Raw genomic sequence first — 13696 nt, forward strand, 5'->3', positions numbered from 1 at the left:
CGGTCTTACCCAAAACCTTCTCCTGGTTGCCCTTCGGGTTATTCCCCGCGGCACTCTTAGCAACATGTAGGTCATGTTCTCCATGTCCTGTTGTTGCTAATGGATGAGCTCCTGCAGATGTTGCACAAAGAACTGTAGCATGGTCAGTAGCGTCTGGAGCACGATAGCAACCCTGCGATCCGCCATTGTTGTTGTTAACGAAACACATCAGCAATGATGCGGGGTACGCGGAGAGGTGGGGAGAGGTGGGGAGAGGCGGGGCTATTGAGTCGTCATTATCAGAAACGGATGACCGTATAGGCGACCACACGGCCCCGTTGGACCCCCCAGAGCGCTCCGTTCCCAGATCTATCCACCTTTGGACCCGTTGTCGTTTGCAGGGTCTGTTTCTAAGTTTCCGTTACGGCGTCGTCTAGCTTAAAGGGCTATACGCATGAGAAATATGCGGATTCAACCCGTTTTCGTTCCCGTGGAGCCTAGGCCTCAAGCTGGTTTCTCCAAAATGACCTACCCCACCTTTAACTGGTCAAGTAGTCCTTCTATTCTATTTGATTGTTTATTTACAGCTGATTTCTTGAATATATATAATAATTAAATATCTCATACAGAAATGAGCAGAACATGGAAATACTTAATGGAAGAATAAGTCCCTCCTCAATATTATATATATGGGTAATTATAAAATGGACAAGTCAAATCAAGCAATCTGATTGGTTCTTAGCCGTGATATACTGAGCGTATACCACGGGTAGAATTGTAGTTACTTTTCACAACAAGTCAGTATCCCTCCGCGTCTGAGAAAAACTGTATACAGTTGGGTGGAAAAGCAGTTTGCTTTTCGAACTGGGACAAGAAAACAGCGGAGAAGTAACGGGGCAGAAACCCTCCTTTTTACGCAGCGGTCCAGACATAGACATCAAACGGCAAAACATATTCAGTGTGCAGTTCCTTTGGCATTAGGGCAGGGATATCTAGATACTTTCCAAGGTTTGACATAATTAATTGTGCTACTTTTAAAGCAAGCAACGATGTTTTCAAATCTGTAATCAAAAAGGTCCACAAAAACGCTATCGAAGCAGTTCCTACCGTTGCCACATAGTTCAAACAATAACAACGGACTATTTTTGATCTGCCTGTCGGGTATTCTTTTACCCATAATGACCGCCTCGCTGCACATTATCCCTTACTTAACCCTTCTCTTGCGTTTCGGGTCAAAAGTGACCGAATGACTTTTGTTTTAATCATAAAATATCAGGGAGGCGTGTGGCGCAGTGGATAGAGCCTTGGTGTTGGAGCTATGAGGTGTGATTTGTATGAGGTGTGATTTGTGCCAATGAACGAACTCACTGAGCAGACAATCGTGTCGATCGTCGCCTACCATGCCGTGAGCTATGCCGCGAGAGAAGTAACGTGACACTCTCGTCGCCACCCCTCTCGTCTGAGAAGCTACGTGACATCTGCGTCTGAAGTTACTTTACTTTGGTAGTTATCACCAAATAACCCAGTAATGTTACAGCTACGTTGCTGTTCAAGCTAGACTCTATTTCAATATAGTTTTGGTATTAAAATAATGTTACACCTCTTGTATGCCCTGAATGCAAAAATAACCACAGACAAGAATATATATTTTTAATTATCAAAATGATAACAAAGGCTGAAAAAACAGGAGAAGCCTGTCTTCCCTTGGTCTCCAGGAGAAAACGCCACTGTATATCACCAAGTTTTCATATCGTTTTGTGTGTGAAATAGATCGCTGCAGTGAACACGACTTTATGTATTTGTTTATGGTTTATTTGATTTGGAGGGATGCAGTATACATAGAAGTTCAGAGAAGAGGCAACCCCTATATATTGTTTATTTTATTTCATTTCATTTCATTTCATTTTGGCACCATGGCAGAGGCAAATATAGAGTTAATGTGCGGAGATTATAATGTCCCGTTTACTAAAATATGTATTGTTTTTTTATGTTTAGTTGACAAAATAGTCACTGTGCTACATTTTGCTGCACTCAAGCATACATCTGAAGACAAGAGTTGTGTCCCCCTTTGGCCACAAGGGGGAGTATATATATATTGTATATATATTAGGGCTGTCAAGTTAACGCGTTAATAACGCGTTAACGCAAAAAAAAATTAACGCCACTAATTATTTTAACGCGATTAACGCATGTGTATTTTTTGTCCTCGGCCGCCGTAGTTTCAGAGCGCATCGAGTGTAAAATACCATCGACAAGCTGATGCTGACAGCCCCGCTCCTGCCGCCCGCTTGTGGCAGACCACACTTCCACGCTCACTGGCAGGCCCGGACTGGCCATCGGGAGGACCGGGAGGGAGTGTGTATGTGTGGCGCGACTCGCGCGAGCGAGGCACACCTACGTGTTGTTGTTAGCATCTGGTGCTAGCTAGCTGCGCTAACGGATATAAGGAGCTGTTTCAATGACATTTCGCCGACAACAGCGCCGAGCACTTGACTTTATGCAGGTAGCCAGACAGTGGGACATTGTACGAAAAGTCAGCGCAACATTATTGCAGCGTCCAGGCAGCTCCCATTCGAGCATATATGCCTTGAGCTGCACATAGCTCAACGATCCATCACAGTGTCCACACACACACACACACACACACACACACACACACACACACACACACACACACACACACACACACACACACACACACACACACACACACACACACACACACACACACACACACACACACACACACACACACACACACACACACACACACACACACACACACACACACACACACACACACACACACACACACACACACACACACACACACACACACACACACACACACACACACACACACACACACACACACACACACACACACACACACCACACACACACACACACACACACACACACACACACACACACACACTATTATTGTATGAGAGAGGTTCCAGGTTGAATTGAGGTGAATATTTGTAATGTTCAGGTTGTTGTGTTTAATATTCATGAGAATATTTGTCATTGTTCAAATGATAATAAACAAACATATAAAGCATATTTGTCCACTCATATGTTGATAAGAGTATTAAAAACTTGAAAGATATCCCTCTAAGGTACATTTAGAACAGATAAAAAATGTGCGATTAATTTGCGATTAATCGCGATTAACTATGGACTATCATGCGATTAATCGCGATTAAATATTTTAATCGACTGACAGCCCTAATATATATATATTTTGTATAGATGTTGCAACTATACAGAGCTTTGGCAATACTATGTAACTGAAGTCATGCTAATAAAGCTATTGAATTGAATTGAGTAAACATTTAAGTGAGCTGTCAGGAGGAAACAAAGGTTCGCCAACACATTGCACTTTAATGCTGAGCAAGGCTGTACAAAGACGTGAAACTGTCTGTGTATTTTTGAAGAATGCCAAGTAAAGGAAGAAAGTAATAACTCGCACTGAGTCTTAATACATTACTTTATTTCTATTATATAGAAACACTATCCAATGATTTATTATGTTTGTGTTACACACACACCATTACTGAATTAATTCTAAAACCAAGAATAACCTATACAACAATAGGGAGCCCTGGCTCAAGGACGGACAAAACAAGGACACCACACATGATTATTTTCCAATTACAGTATATTTATTTAAAGAGAGTAACTCAATTGTGATATCAGTTAATCAGTAATGTGTGTAGTGTACGGGTGTGTGATGTGTCAGGAGGGCCGGACTGGGACCATAGGTCAGGCCGGGAATTATACACCCAGCCAGGCCACTACCAGTTTTGTTTGGGGGCGTTTTGCTGGATGTATCGTCAATATTTACAACGTTGCTGCCCTTAGTGATAGCCCTACAGTTTGAATCTACTACTTAAATAGAAACATATGGACATAGGATATTGTTAAAAAAAAGTGTGCATATATATTTGGGAACCTTTCCATGTGAACATGTTTTATTTGGGGGTGGACCTCAAATGGATTAAACTGTGATCAATAACTATAGTAACTTATTGAGAGAACATGAACATAGCTTGCTTATACTGTTGTCATTACATTTCCTTTGTTTTGTTCAGTGTTTTCATAGACATAGCCTATTGAAACAGTTTCCTCTGTACCTGCCAGTTCTGTCCACTGAGCTCTGTCTGCATCTCTCCCTCAGGGTCATCACCATCAGCAGCATCTGATAGTGGAACTGAATAAGGAGAACATGTAATCATTACATTAACAACTATTTATGAAATAACATTATTCAAGAGCATTTATTATGCAACACTTATTTTATCACTTAGTTGACCCTGTATTTGCCTGGCCTAATACCATAATGATTGTCTCCCCTTTAGACAACATAACCATCTCAAGTTATTCACTCACAGTATGAGGGGTTTGTTGCCCCACAGTTAGCTGCAGTCTAACGGTTATATTACATATATTTGCCTTGAGTAACATTAAGGACATGTTTGGGTTTTGTGTAGCCTTATAGTCTCCAGTCACACAGGGCCTGCCACTAACTTAGCATTGGACTGAGAAACTGTTTTGTTGACAGTCGATGTGCACATCAGGCTACAATATAGAAAGAAATGTGGCTCATAATGTTCGCTCACTTACTTTCTGCTTCGTCATTCTATACCATACGGGGGGTTCTGAATAAATCAGTGATTTTAGCACATTTCGCTACCTTTTTTTGCAGGATGGGGGTCCATCCTTCCACAATAATTAACCTTGCCGTCAGTTTCAGTCGGTCCAGTCCACACTAATGTAAACTAGGGCTGTGCAATTAATCGTATTTTAATCGCAATTACGATTTTGGCCTGCCACAATTAGGAAAACAACATAATCGAAAAAAACAATTATTTAGCTTTGCTAGGTTGTGACTGCACTGCAACATATTTGATCTCATTAATTTTGGTCTCATTTATTTGTATTTATCATATTTATATATGTTTAGTAGCTTGGGGAAGTGCGCTCCAAAATATTTGTTGATCTTGTTTATTGGTATTTATTATTTTGATATTATTTATTTAAATGTATCATTTATTTTTGTATTGGTTTTTCAGTTGAATTATACGTTCAGGGTAATCAACAGTTAAGTTTTCAAAGTCAATGAATAATCGTATTTAATAATCGTGATATCAATTATTGACCCAAATAATCGTGATTATGATTTTTGCCATAATCGCACAGCCCTAATGTAAACAGCAGCGCGCTGGTCTCGTGAGAAACGGAGAGTGGAACAACCAATCACATCTTCATTATTCTCCCGAAATGTAAATGTGCCCATTCGCTAGTCTGACACATAGACTGTATGGTCTGGTCTGACAGGTGCGTGGTTCTCACTGCGCCTCATACCGGTGCAACTTTGAACACCTTCAATATATGCCGCATTGATTTGGCCTGCAGTCACCGCATCTGGGCTGAATTAAACACGTATTATTTTAGTCCTGTGTGTTTATTAGAGGCCATGTCAGCAGGCCACATCATATTATGCCAGCGTTGCGTTCACAAGACATACAAGCCACAAACTGGCAATCGAAACATGCTACAACCTGAGGGACAGTGAATGAATGAGACACACAGACACCACCCACAACACCTTGAGGGAGGGAGGGACAGCCTTGATCACCGTGCAGCCATCAGCTGTTCCCGACGAGAGAGAGAGAGAGACGAGCAGAGAGAGAGAGAGAGAGAGATAGAGAGAGATAGGAGAGAGCGAGAGAGAGAAGAGAGAGTAGAGAGAGAGTAGAGAGATAGATAGAGATAGAGAGAATAGAGATATAGATCTATCTATAGTCGAGGACTACTCGCTATACGCTGCATCCTCGCGAGAGAGCGAGAGGAGAGCGAGAGAGCGAGCGAGCTTCGCGAGAGTCTTCTCTCCCCGCGACACGCCCTTCTTGAGAACCTCCTAGACGCAACTCTTATTAATCCCCGTACCGGACAATTGTTATTTGTTCAAATCGGTAAAACGGATGTCAGTTCCGACCCTCATCACATCCCCAGCCACAGCCGTGGTCTTAACCGGTCTTGACATAAAATCTCGAGTCCTATAGGTTTGATACAGAGACAATACGAAACCAAATGCAGTCGATTCCGAGACCAATACCGTTAAAAAGTGGTCTGGAGACCGGTCTCGAGTACAACACCAGTAAATATTCTCATATTAATGATTATTAATTATTATTCCCCTCTCTTCTGATACCAATACTGTGCCGATGAGAAAGTGTAGGCTACCTGTAACACTCTCCAAACTACTGTAGGAGCGGAATCATTCGAAAAATATAATATAGGATAATGCTATACACAATGCTAATGGAGGCGAGACGTACGTTATTCACGCGCTTATCCACACGTACGTTATTCACACGCATATCCACACGTACGTTATCAACACGCATATCTAAGATAGTGCTTTCTAAGCTACGCCGCCGCTACGTGAGCGCGTACTTTGAGGGCATCTATGGTACGTCGCCGTGACGTCTGACGTCTGACATCGTCGTGATGTCGCCTGTATTCTACGTCAACCCATTCAAAATTGATGGAGGCGTTGGCGCACGTTGACACGTCAGTTCTCCGCTCAGTTAGCTTAGTTATCTGTTCTTTGGCACAAATCACACCTCATAGAGATCAGGGGGTCACAGGTTCAAACCCCACTGCAGTCAGCATGTCGTTGTGTCCCTGGGCAAGATACTTCACCCCAAAATTGCTCCTGTGGGGATTCTCCACAGTATTGAGTATGTAAGTCGCTTTGGATAACTAACATGTAATGTAATAAATATTGTATTGTTCATCCAATTGCCTCAATACCTTATGTTATCACACACACACACACACACACACACACACACACACACACACACACACACACACACACACACACACACACACACACACACACACACACACACACACACACACACACACACACACACACACACACACACACACACACACACACACCACACACACACACACACACACACACACACACACACACACACACACACACACACACACACACACACACACACACACACACACACACACACACACACACACACACACACACACACACACACACACACACACACTTCTCTTTCAATAAATGTTCATTGAGGAAAACAGTATCAGTGTCTTATTTTATATTCATCACAGTGAATGCTTAACTTGATGGGCCCACCGGTGGGTCCAGACCATGACATGAAACACTGGCTTGCTTGTATCAAATCAATACATCCCATACATCATTGGAACGGGAAGAATCTCAGCTACAACACTAACTAAAGCATTTCCATCTCCAGTAAACACAGCCTATATGGCAAGCATTGTTATAATATACAGTAATGTAAAATAAGCACTATCTTTGAACTTACTGCCAAAAATAATATGAAATTCACCCCTGGTGTCATTCTGTCCGTCACCCTTTGACTGTTCAAATGAGATGTCAACCATCAAAATTGGATAAGGGGTTCCAGAGATATCACTGTGCAAAACACGCTCAATTTTGACCGAAAATAGCATGGGAAGGGGGGTATGACCTAACGCAAGAGAAGGGTTAACTTCGACCCCCGGGGTGGCCTTACTATGGAGGAGTGGATTGAGCAGTGCCTATCTCCAGAGCTACTGGAAGCCGAATCTCGGGGACCGGAGAAAGTGGAGCAATATTCTCGCCACGCCAAGCAACAGCCTATACAACCTCAACCTATACAAGTAACCAAGTAAGCCATTCTACTGAAGCTGGACAGTTTTTCAGTGGGTGCACAATAAATGGCAACATACAAATTAATGTAAATAAATAGCCAAATTATCGATCAACGCTCTCTGTCTAATATGTTCGCTTGCTGTTAGTGTTGTTGCATAGCAACCACCTCGCACTATGTTTTGTGCAGAAGGCAACGGAGGGACTATTTTATTTTGAACATCATTATTTACTAATAAAAACTATTTAAATTAGAGTGTGTATTTTTCTTTCATATTGCCACACTTGGTAACCGTTTTATAAAAGCAATAGCTCACTTCAGGCCGTGATATATGCTCAGTATATCACAGTTTAGGGGCGTGGTTCGGCCCGACGCGTGAGCTATTGCTTAAATATACTAGAAGAATAATACATTTGAAGAGTACACCCTCACAAAATATAACTAACGAGAGGCTTCAACCATAATGAATCCCATTCAGATTGCTTAATAATGTGTAAGTACTTGATAGGAAATAATAAAGTATTTCATTGTTTGTTACACACCTGTTCTGTGCAGCTTTATCTGAGGCTTCAAAACGGTATCCAATAATCTGCGCTGACGACAAATCTCCTCCTCGTATGCTGATAAAGCTTGAGCAAAAACTTCCAATATTTCATCAGCAGCTGCAGCTAGTCGCTCGTTGATAACACTTCTCAGTTTCTCAACTGCAGCCATTTCTACTGTGTGAAATATATGGATGTATGAAGAGACAAAATAAACCAAACCAACTTTAGTTTTTCTCGTTGGCATGAACAACACAACTTCCGGTGGAATGTTCTTCTTCGTTGGTTTAGGGAGGCGTTCTGCACTGATAAAGTTACATTACCGCCACCTACTGGATTGACATTCAAAAATATATTGCCCAAATCTCCCACAATAACTAATAAGGGAAACAATAACATAAACAACATGTTCCCCAACACTTGTTCAGTGAGTTGCATGAATCACTTTTGGGTGAACCTTTTCTCACAAGTGTCACATTTGCAGTTATTCCTACAATAAACAGTATTTCATTGTATATTTAATTTAACATTGCATTACATGTTACTTGTTAGATGCTTTTATCCAAAGCGACTTACATACTCAATACTGTGGACAATCCCCACAGGTGCAATTTGGGGTGAAGTGTCTTGCCCAGGGACACAACAACATGCTGACTGTAGTGGGGTTTGAACCTGTGACCCCCTGATCCCAACACCAAGGATCTATCCACTGCGCCACACACCTCCATACATTCTGTTCTTGTATCTTATTCTATTTACATGTATATAGACTCCTAAATGTACTTAGTCACTTACAACACTCTCTGCATTATTTAGTTTATTGTATTTATTTATTGCTCTGACATGTATATATAGTTTACTTGATCGGCATTACTTGCACATTGGTCTTGCAACATAACCTTATTCTACTCAATTCTACTGTTTCTTTTTGCACTATTTTTAGTTTGTATTTGTATTTTTTGTATCTGTTTTATTGTGTTATGTCCTATATAACTATGTTACAATGTTGGGGGAGCTTGGGACTTCAGATTTTCAATGCCATTTTCTACACTGTAGCTACTATGCATATGAAAATAAAGCCTTTCAATTTTGAATCTTTGAATTTGAGATGCTTTTCCCCGGCAGAGGTGTAAAGTATATTTACTCAAGTACTGTAACATTTTTAGATACTTGCTCTTCTTGAGCATTTCCATTATTTGCTAGTTTGTACTTCTACTCCACAATTCAGAGACTAATCGTATACTTTTACTCCACTGCATTTATTTTATACCTTTAGTTATTTTACAGACTTGGATTAATGATGTGAAATATAATCAACACTTAAATAAGACTTTAGTTACACCTGGAGTAAATTCACAATCTACCCTGCACTAACAAAGTGATTAAAACTAGCTGCACCTTTACCAGCTTTGATAAACACTTTAATGCATCAATAACTATTATTAAAATATATAATATATATTATTCTGTAAGGGGAAATCTGCATAATAAGTGCTTTTACTTTTGTACTTTTACTTGAGTAACCTTTGAATGCAGGACTTTCACTTGTAACAGAATATTCCTACACTCTTGTACTTCTACTTTTACTGAAGTACACAATGAGTACTCCTCCCACCTCTGTAAACCGGTGTGGGACCTTGTGTAGATTTTTTTACTTTAAGAAATCATGAAACTCCTCATTTTAAACATTTGCTCTCTGGTTCCTGATCAGTACTGGTCTTCTTGTGAATTGCTCTTGCATGGCTTTCGACTCTGTGAGAGTTGTGAGAAAGGTAGTGGACACTTTGGTTGGGATGAATCTGGGCCCTTTCTGTCAGATTCAGATTGTAATATTATAACTGAGATGTTGGCTAGTGGCAGTGAATCTGTGCAAATTTAACATGTGAATTTTACTGAGGCCATTGTAACCTTGCTGTGCTATTTCAACATTCATTATAATAAAGGAAATGAGAAGGCTCTATTTAATAGCTATCATTAACATGATTCATATTTTTTAAGCCATTGCAAATACAATGTTTTAAATAAAATAAAAAACACATTACAAGGGTGGAAGGACTTTACATAGTAATGTGTGAACACTTCTTTATGGAAAACCTTAATCAGAAAAATAGATAAGAAGTTTTTAATTTAATTGATAGCCGTCAAATGAATGTACCGGCTTGGAAAGTATTCTCCTGTAAAATGAAAAGTAGAACTTGATGTTGCATGAAAGGAAAGCAATAAGATGCCATCTGAGAACCATTTCGTTTTTTATTTGAAACTGTTCAAGATCTTACTTGTGTTTCAAATGCAATCTCTTATTAGTATTACCAAAGTTCAATATGAGGCAACTCCGGTGATCAAACTAATCAACGTTTTTAAATAATATAATAACTTAAGCTCAAGCCCATGTGGCCATCATTTAAACACCTACTGTTTGTAACAACTTACATCCACTTACTTATTATGTCAGTCATACCAGCTGCCTGGATGACCCTCATTTGCTTATATCTTTAGCGTTTAGGGTGAATCTGGTATTCTTACAGGATGACCAAACAAAGCTTTATAGTTAGATACATACATTAGATCACACAGCATTAAGTGCACTGATCATTTCTATTCATTAAAGCACAATGTAGATTATTATTTCCAACTTCATCAAGTGTCACCTCAAAACCAAAATAGCAACCAAAAAAACAATTGAATGCCACTGCAAAATACAAAACAGAATGACATATTGCAATCATAAAAGTTACATTTGCAAGTTAATGGCAGTATTAAACATGTTAACATGTTGCATTGCTCAGTCCCAGAGGTAGCTGCCTGGTGAACATTCATCCAGATGAAAAGTGCTGCATTTATGTGCCTTGTCACTTGTGTGGGTACATAAGTACATAAGTTGTGTGGACTTTCATATGCCTTTTTAATGTTGACATGACAGTGAAGCTTTTCCTGCAGGTCATGCAAACATACGGTTTCTCACCTGTGTGGACTCTCATGTGCCTTTTTAATGCTGACATCTCATTGAAGCTTTTCTCGCAGGTCATGCAAACATACGGTTTCTCACCTGTGTGGATTCTCATGTGCCTCTTAAAGTTACTGTCATATCTGAATTTTTTTTCACATGTTTTGCAAGTAAATTTCTTTTCATCCGTGTGGGTGGTCATGTGTCTTCGCAATTTTGACATGTCCTTAAAATCTTTCCCACAAGTTTCACATTTTAAATTATTGTTCACTGTGCAAGTATTACGTTGCATGTCTGACAAGTTAGCGTTGTTTACCTTGTTCCTTTTGGTTTTGCGATGTCTTTTGTTTATTTCTGGATCTGCAGTTCTTGTTAACCCTGCGTCATTAGAATTGTGAGAGATGAGCTGCAGATTACTTTGTGCTTCTGATACCACAACGCTTATAACTGGCATGTTGCCTACAGACTCTTTTGCACAAGTCTGACCGCTGTGCACACTCTCCTCATCAGTAACAGTCACCATGAAGACATCAGTCTCCTGCTTTAGTTCAAGCTGCTCTTCCTCCTGACTGGTGCAAAGTTCCTCCTGTTCCTCTTTAATCTGTGGAGGCTCTGGGTCCTCTTGGTCCAGACTGGAGTTCCTTTCCTGACTACAGAGCTGCTGGTCAGTGAGAACCTCATCCTCATTCCAGACATGTTGCTGAGGGAGCTCTGGAGGGACAGAAAATAAACAAAAGTACTGTTAGTGTGGTGTTAGGGAAGCAAATTGTATTCAATGCTGGGCAATGTTAGGGTAAGCGGTTAGGGTCGTAAACAGAAAATAGCTAACGAGAGGCTTTAACTATAATGAATCCCATTCAGATTGTTTTATAATTTGTAAGAACTTGCTAGGAAACTAGAAAATTCAGAGAAATGTTGACTGTGTGACTGAAACTTGGGTGCGCATCCCGATGCTAACATTACCCCCGCTGAGTAAGTATTAATAGCATTAGTTGTATTGTTAAACAGGTACAACAAAGAATATCCATTAATTTTAGCTCACTTTTAGCTGACTTTTTTAACTGTTTATCTATTACATTTTTGGATTCTTGTACCACATTCCTGCATCGTTCCTGAACATCTTTAGATTACCACTGGATTTAGTTAACGACCGACAGGTGTGTTCAAAGATCAAAGCATTTCCACGGCGTGTTTGCTATATGTGTAAGCCGTTTTATTAAATTAGCATATCGGTGCGGCCGGGACATATATCCCTACATTATGATCACCAAAGTATGAAGAGTGAAAATTGTGGCCAGCCAAGCAATAGTTGGAAAAAAAACTCAGAATATTTTCCAGCTCCTCTCCCCTTTAGCCGTGATGTCACCACTCTAAGTCTTAACAAGCTCTCCCATACACACCCATTATAAAATGTGAAACAGTGTGAAATGTCCACAAAACATAAGCTGCGACTACATGAGAACCGTACTAGCTATCAAATATATCCAAATAGTCTAATAAAGTCCATAGTCTCGAGAACCGTTTCAACTTGGAATTGTTTTACTACGTTAAAGTATGCGGAATCTGTATGGGGTCAAAGGAGTGTTTTTGAGCTCTGTTCAAATGTATTTCCCATTCATTTCTATGGAGCAAATGATCGCAGTTTTCTGCGAATTTGCGTGAAAACGGCTAGGCGAATCTCTTATAAAAGACATAGCAACCCGATCCCGGTCATTCCGCACATTTTGAAGTGTTTTGAAGTGTGTTTAGTGTCAACGCTGCCGGACGAGTAGCATGACAACATTTGTGGCGGAAGAAGGAGAATAAGATGAGATAAGTATGTTGAATACTATACTGTGTGTGGCTTCGCCAGTCACACAGAATAAGAAAGTATTTTATTGTTTGTTACACACCTGTTCTGTACAGCTTTATCTGGGGCTTGCCTACAGACTCTTTTGCACAAGTCTGACCGCTGTGCACACTTTCCTCATCAGTAAGAGTCACCATGAAGACATCTGTCTCCTGCTTTAGTTCAAGCTGCTCTTCCTCCTGACTGGTGCAAAGTTCCTCCTGTTCCTCTTTAATCTGTGGAGGCTCTGGGTCCTCTTGGTCCAGACTGGAGTTCCTTTCCTGACTACAGAGCTGCTGGTCACTGAGAACCTCATCCTCATTCCAGACATGTTGCTGAGGGAGCTCTGGAGGGACAGAAAATAAACAAAGTGCTGTTAGTGTGGTGTTAGGGAAGCAAATTGCATTCAATGCTGGGCAATGGTGTTAAGATCAATATCAACAAATCAAAAAAACAACAAACAAGACTACAGAAATGCATTATGCATAACATTTATAAATAGATTTGATCAAATACAAATAAAAAATATTAGGCCACCAACTTTTTTAAACTATAACATATTCTAACAATGTGTATTTTAACTGCTGTGCTTTGTGTATTTGTGATCTGTTGTTGGAGATCTGAATGTGAATGAATAAACAGAAAATAGCTAACGAGAGGCTTTAACCATAATGAATCCCATTCA

At 40.2% G+C, this 13696-nt stretch overlaps 2 protein-coding genes across 3 annotated transcripts in view; both read right to left on the reverse strand.

Annotated features, from left to right (window-relative positions):
- The window catches only part of LOC117472689 (gastrula zinc finger protein XlCGF57.1-like), a 76319-nt gene extending 67849 nt beyond the window's left edge, over nt 1-8470 (reverse strand). Inside the window, exon 1 of the mRNA XM_034118020.1 lies at nt 8240-8470. Coding sequence (XP_033973911.1) covers nt 8240-8411 — 172 coding nt within the window. The 5' untranslated portion in view covers nt 8412-8470. The remainder of the gene's footprint in view (nt 1-8239) is intronic.
- A 2001-nt stretch (nt 8471-10471) lies between these two features.
- The window catches only part of LOC117472691 (zinc finger and SCAN domain-containing protein 31-like), a 32347-nt gene continuing 29122 nt past the window's right edge, over nt 10472-13696 (reverse strand). Inside the window, exons 7-8 of one of the 2 annotated variants that reach the window (XM_034118025.1) lie at nt 13076-13357; nt 10472-11894 (exon numbers count right to left, since the gene is read on the reverse strand). In XM_034118025.1, the coding sequence (XP_033973916.1) occupies nt 11089-11894; nt 13076-13357 (1088 nt within the window). In that variant the 3' untranslated portion in view covers nt 10472-11088. The remainder of the gene's footprint in view (nt 11895-13075; nt 13358-13696) is intronic. The other variant, XM_034118026.1, reaches the window with a different exon arrangement.

This window comes from Trematomus bernacchii, unplaced genomic scaffold, assembly GCF_902827165.1.
Source record: "Trematomus bernacchii unplaced genomic scaffold, fTreBer1.1, whole genome shotgun sequence".
Lineage (NCBI taxonomy): Eukaryota > Metazoa > Chordata > Actinopteri > Perciformes > Nototheniidae > Trematomus > Trematomus bernacchii.